At 41.0% G+C, this 18,077-nt stretch overlaps 1 protein-coding gene across 1 annotated transcript; it reads left to right on the plus strand.

Moving 5' to 3' along the window:
- The first annotated feature begins 1,301 nt into the window (after positions 1-1,301).
- Positions 1,302-18,074, plus strand: anapc5 (anaphase promoting complex subunit 5). Its single transcript, XM_023342986.1, has 17 exons — positions 1,302-1,789; positions 1,887-1,966; positions 3,634-3,743; positions 3,814-4,057; positions 4,827-4,893; positions 5,027-5,128; positions 6,172-6,362; positions 6,449-6,530; positions 6,612-6,704; positions 8,755-8,936; positions 9,962-10,097; positions 10,261-10,335; positions 10,480-10,601; positions 11,541-11,648; positions 11,777-11,924; positions 17,389-17,551; positions 17,646-18,074. Exons 1-17 carry the CDS (start codon positions 1,592-1,594, stop codon positions 17,864-17,866), a joined length of 2,322 nt encoding a protein of 773 aa, XP_023198754.1. The 5' UTR covers positions 1,302-1,591; the 3' UTR covers positions 17,867-18,074.
- The last annotated feature ends 3 nt before the right edge of the window (positions 18,075-18,077 follow it).

Here is an 18,077-nt window from a genome sequence, read left to right on the forward strand (position 1 = left end):
CTCAAAGTGGCAGATCCACCATAAAGATGAAGAATGCAATTAAAATTTTATATACCTTCAGACGTCTCCTTTGACCTAGATTCACTTTTTTTCCAAAGAAACATATCACTTCACATCAATTTCCAATTAGGTCGGTCATGTGTCACTCTTGGTAATAGAAACAGTATTTGTTATGCTTGAAATTAATAGAAGATTTGGTATTGTTGTCTGATGAATGTACAGCTCTGAAGATGAAAATTCAAACCTCGCTGTTTAAGTTGGGTTTCAGGTGATCTGAAGGGAAATCTTATGTTGCCTCCACACTGCCCTCCAGCGGTTACAATTTGTAATTATCTCAAATTGGTGCGTGTTTATTTTAACCACTGGAGGGCAGTATATACTAATGAATAGCGAGTTGCTCAGATAAAGTAAATTTAGGAAAAGTATAACATCATGATGAGGGTACAATCTTATGAGCTGTAAACAGAACAAAGCATTCATAAGTCTAATAGTTATTATTTCTTATTGATGTCTGTCTGCTTAAGATATTCATGTACATAAAAGAGGCGCATTGGCGTCCAGGTGGCGCCATGCTGTGAGTGGCAAGTTTGAGAAAACAAAGGCAAAAGACTCCCCAAAGCGAAACAATTTATTTTTCTTCTGTTTTATATCATTCAGGAGTATTCAAATCGTTTCTGTTTTTTAAATGGTGGAGTAGTAGCAGTTAATTTTAAAATGTTTTGTTACTTTTATGTGTTTAGTTCATGTTCTGATGTTTACCAAATTAATCTTAACCTAAAATAGGAAAGGTTTAGTTAGATTTATAGCTGACAATGTTCTGTCTCTTTATAAAGTATGAGTTGGCAGGTAAGTAGATAGGCAGAATATGATAATTGTAATTATTGTAAGAAGATTATGATGATTATCACTAGTAGTAGTAGTAGGAGGAGGAGGAGGAGGAGTAATATTACACTTAATATTTTTTTGTAAAACAAATTAGCAGAACTAAACCTGGTCTAGCTATCATTTGTAAGCTAAATCTTTCTGATACATTTGGAGATTAAATAGGTCAGTTTAAGAGACATTTTGAGCGCATTGACTCACTATGCAGACTTTATTTATATTTGTCAACATTACTTTACATAAAATAAGAGTATATTTATATATATATATAAAATATAAAATTTTTTTACTAAACGCCAAATCTAGAAGGTATTTAATTATGAAAACCATATTACCTGGCCAGTCCTAGGGGCCATGGACTTTCCAAAGTGGTTTTGCCACTTACAATATGGCGGATGCGCTAATCTATCCCTGCCGTTTTGATGACGTCTCTTTGAGGCGACAGAAGGAGGGCGGTTTGAAAGCCAAACAGCCAACTTGTGTCAATATTCGGAAGATAGTACATATTTTTGTCACGAGGTTAAAACATATCCTTATTTTGAGCTAAAACCTTTATGCTAGAGGTTCCTAAGATGAACGCGGAGTTATTCTTGCTCTTTTTAGGCGACTTTCCTGACGCTAACGGGACTCGGTGAGGCAGTTAGCTTACTCTCTCTGCTGCATGCTGGACACCGAGCTGTCTTTAGCTCAGTGCTAAGTCCGTTTAAGGATGGCGAGTGTGCATGAAAGTTTGTATTTTAACCCCATGATGACTAACGGGGTGGTCCACGCTAATGTGTTCGGCATTAAAGACTGGGTGAGTCCATATAAAATCTCCGTGCTGGCGCTGCTGTACGAGATGACCTCCTCAAAGATCACCCTGCCGGAGAGAAGGCGGCTGAACAAGCTCATCCTGCCCCTCCAACAGGTTCAAGTCTTCATGCTGAGTCTATTCAAACCTCCTTATATTTACCGTAGTGTCGCATGTGTTGCTCACTATGTTTTTTTTTTTATGTAATTTCCAGGGTCCAGACCTGACTCTTGGTCAGTTCCTGAAGACTGTGGAGGAGTGTTGTCCTAAGACCGCCTATGCAGTCAAACTCAGGTCTGCCAAACTCTGTAGTTATCCAAATAAGTCACTTACGTACTGGCCATTATTTAACTATTGTAGAAAAATTAAGAATGGTCTTGATTAACTAATAATAAAGACTAATAGTTTGTTGTGAGACTATTCTTCAGCTGCATCTGTGTGCAATCAGGTTCAGTTATTTATGCTAAGTTGTAAAGATAAACAATGATGATGGCCCTATTAGACACTCCTGTTGTGCAAAGAATCATCCCATGTTTTACATTAAGGTGTTGAGCTGGCAATTGTGACATTTTTTATTTAATATTATTAGGCAGTAGCAGTTTAAAATGTAAACAGATTTTTGGTCAGATTTGTATCACTCAGTTCAAGCTGTCATACAACCACAAAACCTCTTGGTGAATAAAATCTAGTATTTGTTGAATAAGATCATGATCCGATCATCTAGTTTACAACACGGTGTGAATGCACCACAGAGTTAAATGGGGTATGTAAAGTGTTATTTAACATTCAAACTAAAATCATATTTTTTCCAGAAAAGTTGGAAAGTGCAGTGTAATCCAACAAGTAAAAATGTATAATTTCTTAGTCTGGTTTACGCAAACAACCGGAGTAAATATTAATATTCCTCAACAGAGAAATATTTCATGGTCAAAAATGATTTTTATTTTCTTTTGCTTCTTTAATCTTTTTTGGCCAAGGATAGTAGTTACTGGGCTTTACATTACGCTGCTGTGGTGCCTTCACACCAGGTTATTGAGTATTTTTCACTGAGTGTTTTCCAAAGATACTAGATTTAACACCACTCAGTGTAACACACTGGGTGGCGTTTTCTATTGTTCTGTTAAAATATAATTTCTTCCTTAATGCTTCTTGTATTCAAATCCCTCAACTTTAAGAACATCCTTAAATTCTGTCCATTTTAATGTAAAAATAATTAAGTTGAACAGTGAAGATAATAATTTTCTACCTGCATGTAATAAATCCTACTCCTGCACTTAAAAAAAACCTAAAAACTTAATTTGTTTCCTAATTTTTTTAAGTCAATGAGAAAAAACTGTAATACACTCCGTCGTCCAGCAGGGGGAGACACAAGACGAGACGTCTGATTTGTCAAGCATACAGATGAATACAAATACAAACGATTAATCATGATTAATTGTAATGAATCAGTTGCAGAAATAATCCTCACCTAATTTAGTAATTGGTTAATCAAAAAATTTAATTTCCTGATAGAACAATACAGTCAGAGCAATAATTCATCCAAAACTGTTAAAATATTTGTATATATACATTTTTGGATTTAAGATTTTTTTTTTTTTTTTTAAAACATCCACTAAAGGAATGCTGTGTTATTACATTTTCGGCAACAAAATGCTTATTTTCTTATTTAAAAAGGAACTGAATTAGTTGTCTTTTCTGATATTGTATAAAAAGAACCCTAAGTGGTTGAATGAAAAATATGAAGACTGTGTACATTTTTTTTTACCTGATTAATCGTCAGAACAATCGATTACTAAAATAATTGTTAGTTGCATCCCTGCATACACATAGTAAAAGCCATAGTAATTTATTATAAAAGAAAATATTATTAAAAAATGTAGCTCTATAGTTTGTCGATCCTGTGCGGTGTGGAAAAGGCGTTTGCAGGAAATCACCGAGCTTGTCTCTTCTAATCCTTGAAGGCTGCATGAGATGGCAGACGGAGAGCTGAAAGACATGGAGTACTTCTTCTCCACTCTCCCCACTCCGTTCACCGCTTTCGATTCTGAGGCTTACAAAACCAGCGTCGTAGGTACGCAAAACCTCGTGCTTTGTGTTTCTCTGGAAATCCTCCGTTTCCCAATAATCTCTCTGCTCTGCAGGTCTTTTCATGAGGCACATGCTGCTGGCGTACAACAAGCTGTCTTTCAGTCAGGTGTACAAGCTGTACAAGTCCCTGCAGCACTATTATCACAGCCATTACGCCAAGCCCACGGACGGGCAGGTGTGTGTGCCCACACTGGCTGCAGATGACTCGGACATGGACCTCACCAGCACCGAGGACACCGTGGGGGACCGAGCGGACAAAGAAGAGCTGGACACCCCACTGCATGAGTCCGAACTTCGGTTAGTGATGCTGTTCTTTTCAGCCGGACGCGCGTCTCATTTTTAAAGTCTGACTTTAACCACTAGTGATCACCTTCAAGCCAAAAGGAAAGTCTTGAACTACGTGCAGTTTGGCATCACTGTGATTGTTTTAGGAATTGATTATTCTGATGGTTGCAATAACAGCATTTCTTTAGGGAATTTGAACCAGGTGAGGCTAAAACTATAATACTTGAGGAATTTTGGATAAGACGTATTTATAGACAGGGGCATTTTTATCTTAAATGTAAAATACATACAGGGATTCCCCCAGTGTATTTTAAGCCTGGCGGGCCACCAGGCTCAGCAATGCTTATTTATTTAAGTCTTTTTAAAAATGTTTTCATTTCTATGACTTTCTAGTTGGTGTTCAGGTGTTAATCTTCCAATCTTTCAATAACACATGATTATCAATTAATATTTTCACATTTCCTGTCAACTTTAAACATTTTTTAACTCAAAAACTCAATGGGCCGCTGGATGAGTGACTGCCGAGCGCCCCACCACCGGGCTTAGCGAGTTTTCTGGGGGGGGAAAAACCTCTATAAAATATGTATATTTTATAGAGGTTTGGCTCAATTACTACATAATGTTTGGGGGGGGGGTTCCACAGATGGCCTTTTTTTGAGTCTGTATACTTCAGTTAATTGATTACTAAATTAGTTGACAGTTAATTCAATAATCGATTAATCAGCTCTACTACTGCTTTGACGTTTTTAAAAGTTGACATCAGATTGTGTGTCTGTTTCAGATGTGACAACACGCCGAGCCGGGGCCCCCTCTCTCAAAAACAGGCCGAATACTTTCTTTCTAGACAGGTGAGTCTGGATGAAGTCTAAATGAAGTATTGTTTGTCATTTCGCTCGGAGGGTCCGTGGGGCTGGGATGTGTTTTTTGTTTTTTGCGGCGCCGAAGCGGCCCCCCTCTGACTCTGGGAACGTCCCTCCACAGGCTTACCTTCTGAAGAACGACGAGAACAAAGCCCTGAGGCCGGCGGCGCTGCAAGAGGAGCTCAACAACATGCTGAAGTTTAACCCGGACTTTGCAGAAGCGGTGAGGCCCAGCAGAACTTTTAACTGCATCCCCAATCATGCTTGTTGCCGTTTCCATGGTATCTCAGGGTTTTATAAAAAATATTAACATGCGGATTAAAGCCATTTTAATTAGATACAGTAGAAAGTGTGAACTTAGAGTAATGCAGTTCTGCCCCTCCCTGACTTTATGCTGCGCACTGCCAGTCAGCTGACTGAACAAATACAGCTACTCTTTTCCCTCGCTTAGAAGAAACGCAGCTTTAAAAACTTGTGGCGGGTCGTTGTGTCACGCTGCTTTAAAAGAGAAACTTGGCAAGCAGTGCTGCCAGCTGTAAACTCGCTACAGTAGTCCAACTAATTAACAAGCTTTGATGACCTTGCTCTTCTCCCAGTGCAGGCCATGCTGTTCTGCGCTGAGAGGACATTCCCTTAAAAACTGCAGCTAAATGTAGCCGCTGTTTATTATGCAGTCTGAAGAAACTGTCAGTGAAGAGAAACCTCTTCATCCTGTGTTTTAGTTAATATTAAATTTGATATCATTCCTTCCCACATCACCGTCCATAGTGACTCTTTCGAGATGTTTAGACGATAGGAACGACAATGACATTTAATTACCCTTTAAAATAAAGTATTTTTGTGTTTAGTTGAATTGAATTTGTGATTCATTGTTGTGAATGCGTGTAATAGACGCAAAGTCATAAATCTCTCGTTCTCCTTACAGTCTCTATAAATCAAAATGAAAACAAGAAGACGTCTTAAAAACAAATGTTCAGTGTTTCAGTGATTATGGGTCCAAAGCAACTGGAGAGGTTTTAGCCTAGAGTTAAAGGGACTCGGTGTTTCAGGTGTTTTGCAGTTTGCTCCAGATGTACGATGCACATAGTTGTTGCCACATTATTGTTTTAAATTGGATTGTGTTGGACAGTTTTGTGAAAGAGTTGCGCTTACATACTTTGAGAAGGCGTTATTTATGCTGCGAGATGCCGCAGCGTAGCGGTTTTATGCTACCTGAGTGACGGTGTGTGTCCTACAGCAGCTCTCTGCTCCTCCTCCCGTCAACAGCATTACCTGAACTACCTGAACAGCATGAGAGTCCAGGACATCTTCCTCTCCGCTCACAGCCTCCTGCACTACTTCGACCGCCTCATCCTGTCCAGCAACGAGGGAAAGAGCAACGGAGACGAGGGCTACGGCCGAAGCCTCCGCTACGCCGCGCTGAACCTGGCCAGCCTGCACTGCCGCTTCGGCCACTAGTGAGTGCAGAGCTGGAGGGCCGCAGTTTGAGTTTGTTCAGACAGAATGAAGAAATATTTTCTCGCTGCTGTTTTGGTTTTTTCAGTCAGCAAGCCGACCTGGCTCTACAGGAGGCCATTCGCATTGCCCAGGAGTCCAACGACCACGTGTGCTTACAGCATTGTCTGGTAAAACAAACAGCTTTATGCTCTGACGCCGCAGTAATGTTGCCAAGAATGTTTTGATGGTCATAAAGATTTCTCTCCCAGAGCTGGCTCTACACACTGGAACACATGAAGGGATCGGAAAGCACAGTGTTGACTCAGGATTCGGTGAAAATGGCCGCTCATTTCTGCCTGCCGGTGAGTGCAACATGACCTTTCAGTGGAGAATCTGCTGGGTAGTTTGGCGTCGGCTGTTGTACGTGCTGTAGATAAATTTTTATGATTTTGAACCCAGACTACGCTGAGAAAATGTCTGCACCAGGTTACCTTAGTAAAACAACATGCAAGTTTGTTTTTTTTTTCTCGCCGTCTGAAGTTAAATCAGACTGAACTTTTCTTGTTGTAGGTCAGCTGGAATCGCCAGAATTATTTTATGTGAAACATGAAGTTTTGATATATTTTAGTTTACTTTGTCCCTGCTGTAGAATGCAGATTATTATCACAATGCATAATAACAGCGATCAATTATATTATATAATAGTGAATCTTTTTTTTTTTAGTTCATTTGTGTTGTTTTTATCTCCAAAGTGTGGTGCTTTAAAAGTTTGAAAACTTATCTTGAAAATACATGAAAAGTGCTTGAATTTTACGATGAGAAAAGTGTAGAATCCCTGACAGTATTAATAAAAATGTTTTCTGACTCTTACTGTTATTTATTTATATATTGATTGATTTTTGGTCCTTCACTCTTTATCATTTCTTTTACCTGCAATTTCCCCCTCCAACCGAAAACCTTCAGTTTCAGTGAAACCCTTATGCATGGACAGAAAAAGGTCAATTTTGGTATTTCTTTCAGTCAGAACTGTTTGAACTAAAAACTGCTCGAATTCAACCAGCCCCTTATATCTCTGTGTACCTTGAAAACACCTTAAGAAAGGCATGGAGATGTTTTACTAGGTATAGTTGAGCTCTGACGCCTGCTGCTTCCATCAGTGGTGCTTTCACTGTTTCTGGATTAATGAGGCTATTTGAATTCAGCAGATTGATTATATGTATAATGAATGTCTGGAGAAGCTCCTGCGGCTAATTTATTTCTATTAGAAGGGTGATAAAGCTCTGACCTTGAGAGACTAGACTTGGTCTAGATCTAGGAAACTTGAATAAAAATATTTTTAAAAAAAGAAGCTAAAAAACGTATTTGTTTTTAATCATTTTCGACAAAATACAGTACAATATTGAGTCCTTTCAGATTGATAAAGTTGTGCTGATTTATTCTGGCTTTCAAACGTTACATTGTGGACATTAAACAGCAGGGCCGGATTTAGAAGGATGTGGGCCCCCGGTCCGGAGCCAGCTTTAGTGTCCAACACTATATGTAGTCTGTACATCAGTGGTTGTGACCTCTGCACTCCCACCAAAAGAAAAATATTGGCAACCTGGGCCAATAAAATAAAACAATTTAGTTTATTCTTCATTTTAATGGTAAACATTTTTGTTTCTCTACCTTTTTTACGGGAATTTCAGGCTGAAAATGCAGGAAATTTAGTCAAAATGAAAGTAAAATCAACAACAGAACACAGAGCGATTTGAGTTTGTTCTGACCTCAGTAGAATTTAAAGTAAATCAAAATTATCCTGAATGAACTCAGGATACATTTAAATGTCGCTGTTGCATCCATTTGATAAAATACTCAGTACAGGTAGATGTGTAACTTCTGACATTAGTGCAAGTTAGAGCTGAGATTTTCCAGCAGCTGTGAGCAATTCTAGAAAAATGATCCAGGTTCCAACTTGCAGATTGCTTTGTGTGTCTGAAGCCTTTCTCTGCAGTCGGAACCTAGATTAACGTTTGCACGCTACTTTTTTCACTATTGTAACCACATGCAGTTCAGACATGTCAGAAAGTTTCTTTTAGCAGGAAAGTGCCAACACTTAAATAATGCTTCCCCACATTTGTGTTGTGTTTTGGTTGGATCTGAAGCCTTTTACATAACCTAAATTGATAAATAATTTCCTTTTAAGTTTCCCATCTGGGAGTCTCTTATATAACTGAACCAAAGCCATCGAAAACCTTTCAAGTGCAGAGGTGCGTTCTGTAAACATCCAGTGGAATCAGTTCTTCCTTTGTTTGTATTAAGTATTTATTGTGAGTAGCAATCGGTTCCAGTTGTTTATGTCCAGGTCACTTCCCCCACCTGAGGTCAACATCTGTCGCCAACATGTCCGACTTGTTCTCCTCTCCGCTCCAGTACCTGGGATCTCTGGACATTCAGTCGCTGGTCCAGCAGGGGGCGATGCAGGGTAAGGCTGCGCACAAGCTGATGGACGCTCTGAAGGACACGGAGATCCTGCACTGGAAGCACAGCCTGTCGGAGCTGATCGAGATCAGCCTGGCTCAGACCACGTCCATATGGAGGATGTACGGCAAGAGGTGAGGGTCTTTGCTACGCGGCGCCGCTAGCGGGTGGTTTTCAGTTCCACACACACACACACATACACACACGCTCTTCAGTATTTGCTAAACTAAAACAGTGTTTACAGTTCTGGTTTTCATGGACGTGAATCTCCACCACTTTCGGTCTTTTAGTGATTCATTGTTCTTTTTCTGGTGGCGAATGATCATCAAACCAAAAACTTCAACGATTTAAAGAAACAGTAATTCAACGCACAGATTTGGATTCTACATGCATTTCCCTTATTCCATATCCAAGTGATACATACTGGCTCTAATATTTACATAACCATAAAGTTCAAACCCAGTTGTTTGAAAAACTCAGTACAGATGTTTGTTTAAAGATCAGTCCATGATTTTAAACACCAATGATGAGCTACTGTATACTATTCAAAAGCAAACAAGCTTATAAATTATTTTAAAGCTGCAGAATGAAACTTTTATAAAAAATTAATATTTTTTCATATTTATTAAAACTGTCACTATTTCGTGACAGTGTAATATGAAACAGATCGTTTGTGAAAAAAAAAGCTTCTTTGGTTTCTCCTTGCGGTCCCACTGGCATCTGCAGAAATACACTGCCTGATCAGAAACAGTCAATCTGCTAATAAATAAATCTGTCAATCATCCTCATGTACATGCTGCTCACACTCTCCTCCTACAGCTGGTTCATAAATAGATATCTGTGGTGAATGTTCAAGCTAATTAGCAGTTTTTCAGGAAAGGTAAATTGTGTCTTTGCCATTAGCTCATTGAGCAGTGTCTTCACAAATGTGATTGACAGCACTAAGACCCTCCTCCTGACTCCGACTGGTTGTTTCTGACCGGGAGCGGTGCATTTCTGCAGATGGAGGAAGGTGGAGGAGATCAATATTTCCACAGATTCTGTCTCACAGCTTACTGCCACAACATGGTGACAGTTTGAACAAATGCATAAAAAAAAACATGCTGTTTATCAGCGCTACATGCTGCTGCTTTAGTGTGACCTCCGTTACGTCCCGCAGCACCATGGCTCTGCAGCAGGCCCAGCTCCTTCTCAACATGAGCAGCCTGGAACCGGTGAACTTCGGGGTCCATCAGAACAACACGGAGGCGTTCGCTGTGGCTCTGTGCCACCTGGCCGAGCTGCACGCCGAACAGGTAACGCTGCTGCCCCTGCTCTCTGTCCCGACTCTCAAGGGGAAGCTGCGTTTTCATCTCACTGTAAACTTACTGTAGGTAGTGAATGTTAAACAGCCTTACTTTGCAGCGTGTGGACGGACTGTAAACGCTGGACTGCGTATCTGTCTCGTTTTCGATGCAGGGGTTGTACAGTGCAACTGCAGAGATTTTTCAGCATCTGAAGGAACAGTTTCCTCCTCACACGCAACATTCAAAGGTATTTTTCTTTTTGCTCTAATACATTAGCTCACAACCTGGCAGATGTGTATTTAATTTACCTCAGGTACTTACTTACTTACATATTATATGTTTAATTGTCCAATCTAAGATCCTTTAACTTTCGTATTCCTCCTATCTTCAGCTCTGGATGCTTTGCAATCTGAAAATCCAGTTTGAGAGACACATGAACAACAGGAAGTACCATTTAGCGGAGCCGCTTGTAAAGGCCATGTCTGCTTTAAACAAAACAGAGGGACTGTACAGGTAATGCCAAACCACACACAACAGTGCTACTTCAGTCCCTCTAGGAAGGACGTCTGGTGTCATTAAGCTATTACTTCAAATACACACACTAATCGCAAATTTTGCATGGACTTGACATTTTCACAAGTCATTGCCATTTTTCTGTACTTCCTTCTTTTCTGACCAATCACTGCAACTCAGCTGAATCTTGACCAATCCCTGTCGACTTCTTGTTTCACAGCGTCTCTTGAACTCCAATCTTTCAAGAGATTTTTGTTTCCTTAGAATCATTTTTTGAGATTTTCTGTAGGATTTGTGTATATATACTATACTGTGTATAGTATATGTATATGCTAACTTGAATGGCGTTCTTATGTTGCACTTCTCAGGACATGATGTATTAAGGGCGCCATTTCATGAAGGTGCTTGAATATTTTATTTGCACTTTAAATACAAACTATGTCAAAATCCTGTCTTTTTTTTTTTTTTTTTTGACAGGTTATGTGCCGCAATTGCAACCATAGTGATGGTCAAAGCATAGAGGAGGACAAATGTTGTTAAAAATTGGAAATTATTTCAATTTATTCGCTAAAACCCTTCGTTAAAAAAATTAACAAAGGGTTAAACTCCAGTTAAAAATAAATCAAACGATAGATGATGAGCGCTAGCGCCGCTACTGAAATATGGTTATGAATGTAATTTCATCTAACTGTTTATGTCCATGACTTATCACATGAACAACCTTTATCAAAGCAGGATTTTAATTTATTATTTTTATTTAACAGTAGCATTGCTACCTTATATTTTGTAGGCATAAGCAAAATCTAGGTAAAGATTTGCGCACATTTGTTATGGAAACGTAGCTGGTAATTGTAGGCCGTTACTATCACAACACACCATTACACCGTCCTGGAGAGACTGTTCTCTTTACTGCGGTGTTTAAAGTTTATTTATTGGCAGGAAAGCCCAAGTTCTGAAGGCCCTGAACCGCAGCACCGAGGCCTACAGCATCCTGCAGCAGCTGCAGGTTCACTGCGAGAAGACCAAGTGCACGGAGATCATCATCAGGTTCGGCTCTTATGTTGTTCTTGCACACCTTCTCGTTGCAATGATCAAGAAGAAAACGCACCAAACTTACTCCGGCAAGTCGGATTTTAACTGTCGCCTGCCTCCCGCGTTCTGCCTGCGCCCTCCAGAGTGATGCTGTCCACCGCCGAGCTCCACTGGGAGTCGTCCAGCTTCTCCACGGCTCTTCCTCTCCTCCTGCAGGCCTTGGCTCTGGCCAGGCAGCACCACCTGCAGTCCCTGGCCTCAGAGGGCGTCCTTCATCTGGCCTTCACTCAGGTCAGCCACAACAAGAAAGCCTGTTGCTGTGTCCGTTTATCAGCAGCTTCCACGCAGCGTGGGAGGTGTTACTGCTGGATGAAAGCTGCCATGCATTGGCTCACAACCGAAGCAGATTGGTTTGCAAGATTTCAAGCTCCACAGTGAATGTTTTCGAATGTTTCCAAAACTCGCTGGCGTGATTACAAGCTTTATACGCATGTAGAATAAATCTGCTTAGAAAATATTGAACAGAAAAGTGTTTGTCAAGTTGATGTATAAAATAAATAGGGAGACATTCGGTCATTCTGTATTTAGTTTACAGACTTGATGGCTGATTGGGCATTTACTAAAATAAACCTGTAAGAGTAAATCAAATCTACACAAGCAGAAAAGCTAAAAATTGTTCATAGATGAGTTCTCAAAAAATGTCTAAATATTCAAATACCAGTGGTGGGCATCACTAGCTAAAACGTTAGTTGTACTAACCATAAGGCTCTAATCATAAAGATTAATTCAGCACCATTTTGTGCTTTAAACTGTTAAATAAAAAACTTGGAAGAAAAACAAAAGATTTGCTAAAGCGCATTTTTAGCAAATCACTGTAATTAGAGGAAGCTAATTCTAAAGCGCTAACTTCACTTCAAATGATATCTACTCTTGAAAGACTACAACACTCAAGCACCAATTAATTGGGGCCTGCCCATAGCAATGCAAAGGGATGTAATCCCTATGCATTGCTATGGGCCAACATCCCTATGCATTGCATGGCAGGCCCCTATTGTTCTACACCTCAAAATAACTGCCCCTTCCTACTACCGTTAATGCGGCTCGTACCGCTGCGTGGCCCCTCACAACATATATATCTAAACGTGCAGCTCAATCCCGTGAGGGGAACTATTACTTTTGTTGGCATTTCGAGTAACTGTGGCGACATAACTAACAAAAAACGAGCCAAATTTAACTCAAAACAAAAGTCTAATTGACACAAAACTGTGTCAGTTAGACTCAAAATAGATAGAATTTAGTCTGCCTCTCTGAGCTGCTCTTTAGAACCACAGTGATGGCAGAACGTCAGAACTACAGACATGGTGGAACAACTGCTATAAACTCATCACATCTCTGAATGGTGCTGTTTATGTTATATCTTATATGCATATCATCAAATGGTGGCAAAAGCAACAAAAATCTAGTGTGCTCTAGATTTTTAAGATGGAGTACATGCACACATATTCATGACATACTTTGATTAAACTAATTTATCTTCGGTGTGATTCCAGTACCAAAAAATTAACTTTATACCAGGTGAGTCTCTCTAACCTGAGAATGTGAACCTGTACTGGGCTGATTCTGTGCCTTCAAATCATTTTAACAATACTCCTGGAGAAGATTCATAACTTATAACTCTGAAACAGGAACAGGTCTGAAAAACAGCCTGTGTGCTACACTCAAGAGAGAGATTCATTTGATGCATCAAAGAGTGATGTCATCACTGCTGATGTCATTGTTACCAGTAGAACTGAACATTCTACTGATGCATTAACATCAAACACGTTTTGAGTGTCAGGCGAGTGGTTTATATTCAAAGTCTATGTGAAGCGTTGGATGCGCTAGATTTGTCAAACGCTCCAAATGGTTCAAATTGCGCCGCGCTAGAGGCTTGAAGCGTGATGCAATAGCCCTCGACGCGCCTCCACAGAGACTTTGAATGCAAACCAGCTGCGCCTGACGCTCAAAACGCATTTGGTGTGAACGCACCATTATATGTCCAGTGTCACATTAGGTCAGTGCTTCTCAATTCCAGTCCTTAAACCCCCTGCTCTGCATGTTGTGTCTCTGTTTCAGAACAGCTGTTCCAGAACAGCATGACCTCTTCTGCAGTCATCAAGTACTGCAGTAGCATGTTAATCACCCACAGATTCAATCCAGGTGTGTGGCAGAAGGGGAACAACTAAAACATGAAGGGCAGGGGGGCCTGAGGACCGGAATTGAGAAACACTGCATTAGTTCCATCATATTAGGACCAAAACCTGGTCCTAATATGATGGACTCATTGCTTTGGGTCAGGGGTAACATTTAGAGGTAAGATGCTAATTAAGTTTTCGATAGGGTTAGGGTTAGGAATAGACTAATATTGTTTGGGGTTATTGAAAATGTGTGGATTAGGCAAAATCGCAGCTACTAAAATGAAGGAAATCAATGCAAAGTTCTAATATGGGTCGAAATAGTTTTGACAAACCTGTACAGCATTTTGTTTTCTAAATCATTATAAACAATGATGATATAATATTAGGGTGTTTTTCTGCCAATTGTGTAGCTGCAGTACACTAGTAGTCTAATGTGTTGAATGTGCTGAGACACATTCAACACATTAGAAACCAATCAGAACCAAAGGTTTGCCTTTTGGTTCTGATTGGATGTTTCTGGATAGTAGCAGAGCCAGATGCATTTTCGCAGATTCTCTGTTTCATATTCTACTGTCAGACACTTTTAACAAATATTCATCCATCATCTAACACACTTATCCTTGCGCACACACATTCACACCTTAGGACAATTTAGAGAGATCAATTAATCAAGCAATTAATGCCGAGTGTTAGCAAAACCTGGGTTTGGATACTGACCTAGGTTAGTGCCACCTGGGTGTGGGTCGGCGTAAAGGCCGAGCCGGGCATAGATTGGCCTTCACGCCAACGCCAACATGAAGCCCCTTCACGCAACCAGTGGAGGTTGGTCGCATGGACGTCTCTCTTTCCTCAGACCTCCATGTTTGTGTGGAGGTTTGGCTTTGCGTGGACTCCTCTGATTGCAACCTGGGTGTGGGTCGGTGCAAAGGCCGAGCCAGACTATGCATGGAGACCCCTGGTTGATTGGAGGTCTGTATTTCGTTAGACCTCCCTGATAGATTGGAGGTCTGTCTTTCCTCGTACCTCCCTGATAGATTGGAGGTCTGTCTTTCCTCGTACCTCACTGATAGATTGGAGGTCTGTCTTTCCTCGTACCTCACTGATTGATTGGAGGTCTGTCTTTCCTCGTACCTCCCTGATAGATTGGAGGTATGTCTTTCCTTGTACCTCCCTGGTTGATTGGAGGTCTGTCTTTCCTTGTACCTCACTGATTGATTGGAGGTCTGTCTTTCCTTGGACTCCTCTGGTTGTAGGGAGCCTTCTATTTGCAGGGGGACCTCTGGTTGGGTGGAGACTCTCGGACGGTTGTTTTCCAGAGCAAGGTTTAACTTCACCTTCAGTTCTGCAACCTGACCCTGCAGAGACTTCACCGTTTCCTCCTGTTCTTTGAATTTTGAAGCTTGCTCTGTGTGACTTTTGAGCTGCTCCTCATATTTAAGTCTCACTCTGTATTCTTCTACCATGACTTCTATCAGACCTTTGTTGCGGGAGGCGTATTTTTCAGCCTCCCTCTTGAAATAATCCAGCTGTTGAAGGATGGTCTTGTCGGCTGTAACTTTGGTAGAGCAAGAAACCTTTGATACAGCTTTAATCTCTGGCACGTTTCTTTCATGTTCACGTTTGACTCGCAGGTGATGTTCTTTTACTACCATAGTTTGCAGTTTCTCAATCTCCTCCTGCTGTGATTTGACTTCAGCCTGATATGCAATCCTTCGGTTTCTTTCCTTATGGAGATCAAAAGTCTTACTCTGCAACTCGTTTTTAAGATCGTCTACCTGCTTTGTGAGATCGATGACGTGTTGGCTTGTTTCTTCCACAACTTCCACTGAGGGGGTAATCTCGAAGCCAGCAGAGGGAGTTGTTTCCTGCTTGACTTCCAGTGATGTTGGACTCTCAAAGTTGCCAGAAGGACCTGATTCCCCCTGGATCTCTGCTGATTCATCTTCCGGCTTAATGGGGCTGTCGCTGTCATCTTCAAAAGAAATGACTTCGTCGTAGTCGACTTGGATGTTGAGGTCCATCATGTCGAGCCATGAAAGCTCAGCTGGAAAAGCTTCATCTTCACAAACAATCTGTTGTTGCTTCATGTCTATATTGTGGTAAATTCTTGCTTCTCTGAAAGGCGTGTAATATCTGGAATCGATATCCCGCTTGTTTCAATTAATTTCGAACGTGCTCTGAAGAGTGATCTGTCGCGATAGAACTGTGGAACAGGTCTGAGAAAACTCTGTCTGCAGCTACATTCAAGAGAGAGACTCCTTTGTGGTATCATAGAGTGACGTCATAACCGCTGATGTCATTGATACCATTGGAACTGAACATTCTATCAACCTTATTACTGGGAGGCTTACTGGGGAAACGATTAAGGGTGTTACTTCCGTCGCCCACCAGAAGTAGAAGTATTTCATTGTAATTTGGAGGGTTTTTGGCTAATCTATATTCATGATAGAAGTTACATCTCTGTTTTCAGTTATTGTACAATATTTAGTAAACTTGTTTATGGACACCGTCTGCTATCAGAGAGCTATTCAGTACAGAGGGTTGTAATTATGAGCTTAATCACGGGGAGCAACAGTGACACCGCATTAAGTTTTGTAACGGAATTTCAAAAGAAAAGCCTAAATATTCCTCTCAGGGTAGTGCTAACTAATATTAGCCTTTACTATCTTTTTTCTCTCAGGTTATTGCACTGCCCTGCTGCACAAGACGGTAAATTAACCTTAGCACAAACCTTTGCATTTCATTGCCCCCATTAGCATTAGCCTTTTCCCTAAAAGAAGCTTTTAGCTATTTTTCTTATTTATTAGCCATGCTTAGTACACTGAATGGAGTGATGCTCCACATGCTACTGACAGCATTTTGGCTAATGTTAGCAGTTTGGCTCATTTTAACTTGTACACTAATTTCAACATACTGAATGGCATAAGTCCATGTTACTCAACATGTTTGTCAATCTCCACATGGTATTGAGTACATTGTAGCTTACTTTAGCATTGACGCTAATTTGTAGCATCAGAACGCCCACGAAGTGTGCCAACCGACAGGCACACTTTGGCAGGCTCCGTTAAAATTTCTTCAGAAATGTTCTAGTTTTAACATTATAATTTACATTTTCTGTAATGCCCTCTGATGTTGTGTTTATGTTTACGCCTTGTTTTCTACGATTTACTTTTGTTCCTGTACGTCTCATGTTTTAACTAAAGTTATTGGGGGGAAAACAAAGGAGATGAAGCAGATCTGCTCTTCATCTACTTCAAAATAAGAGCCTGGATATCGATGTCGATAAGTAAAACGGCAGCACAGATTCGGCTGAAAGTTTACAAAACATTTAAGCAAATTAGCGCTTTAGAATATATTGAGGAAAGCGAATAAAGGGGAAGCTAAGCTAAACATTTTCAGTTAGCTAAAGCGCTGAGCGAAAAATTAGCTCGGCTGTTAGCAGGTTAGCGGAAGTGTGCCCAACACTGCCAAGTACTAAAAGAAAACATCAGTTGGACTAAAGATGATGTACAACTGAAATAATCTGACTCCTCTATTCCCATGACCATATCAGGTGATTCTATTTCTTCCTCCTCCAGCTGATGCTGGGCATCCCTGGGCAGGCGCTGACTGTTCTCCATGAAGCCATGGAGCCCATCCTCGCCCACGGAGCTGTCATCGACAAAGGCCGCGCCATGCTGCTGGCAGCTCGCTGTCACATGGCTGTAGCTGGCTTCAGGCTGAAAGAACAGGGCCATCTAGGTGACCTTTAACCCCCTGAATCTGATCAAGCCACGTGGAAGATCTTACATCTGACTCTTTGCTTCTGCTTCTTTGTCTTCTCGTCTCCTCGCAGGCCAGCATTCGGCAGCTTTGGCTGTTGACGGTCTCAACGAGGCCGAGTCTTATTTCTCCAGGCTCAGCTGTAAGGAGCGCCTCCGGGACGTCCACTACCTCCAGGCGCAGCTCCACCGCTCGCTGGGACAGACGGCGCAGAGCAACAAAAGCGCCATGAACTTCAGGCTGCTGGACCAGGAGCTGCAGTCCCCAGCCCCACCGGTCTTCATGCAGCTCTGACAGAGCGCAACCCTCGCAGCGTCATCAGACTGGTTGCATTACGACACGTACAGTACCGCGGCTCACCACTAGGTGGGGGTGAAGCCCTGTCCTGATTTGTCTCGGCACTAAGACACAGCAAAAAGACCACAGTCTCACCAAGTATTTTTGGTCTAGTTTCTAGTATAAATATCTTAGTTCACTTGAAATGAGAACTAATTTACAAATAACT

The sequence above is a fragment of the Xiphophorus maculatus genome, chromosome 12, assembly GCF_002775205.1.
Source record: "Xiphophorus maculatus strain JP 163 A chromosome 12, X_maculatus-5.0-male, whole genome shotgun sequence".
In the NCBI taxonomy this organism is placed as follows: domain Eukaryota; kingdom Metazoa; phylum Chordata; class Actinopteri; order Cyprinodontiformes; family Poeciliidae; genus Xiphophorus; species Xiphophorus maculatus.

Bases quoted from the DNA above. Each gene is read 5' to 3' on its own strand.
- anapc5 (XM_023342986.1), top strand. From the start codon at position 1,592: ATGGCGAGTGTGCATGAAAGTTTGTATTTTAACCCCATGATGACTAAC. The intron at 1,967-3,633 runs GTCTGCCAAACT...TAATCCTTGAAG, and splicing joins GCCTATGCAGTCAAACTCAG to GCTGCATGAGATGGCAGACG. The intron at 4,894-5,026 runs GTGAGTCTGGAT...GTCCCTCCACAG, and splicing joins AATACTTTCTTTCTAGACAG to GCTTACCTTCTGAAGAACGA.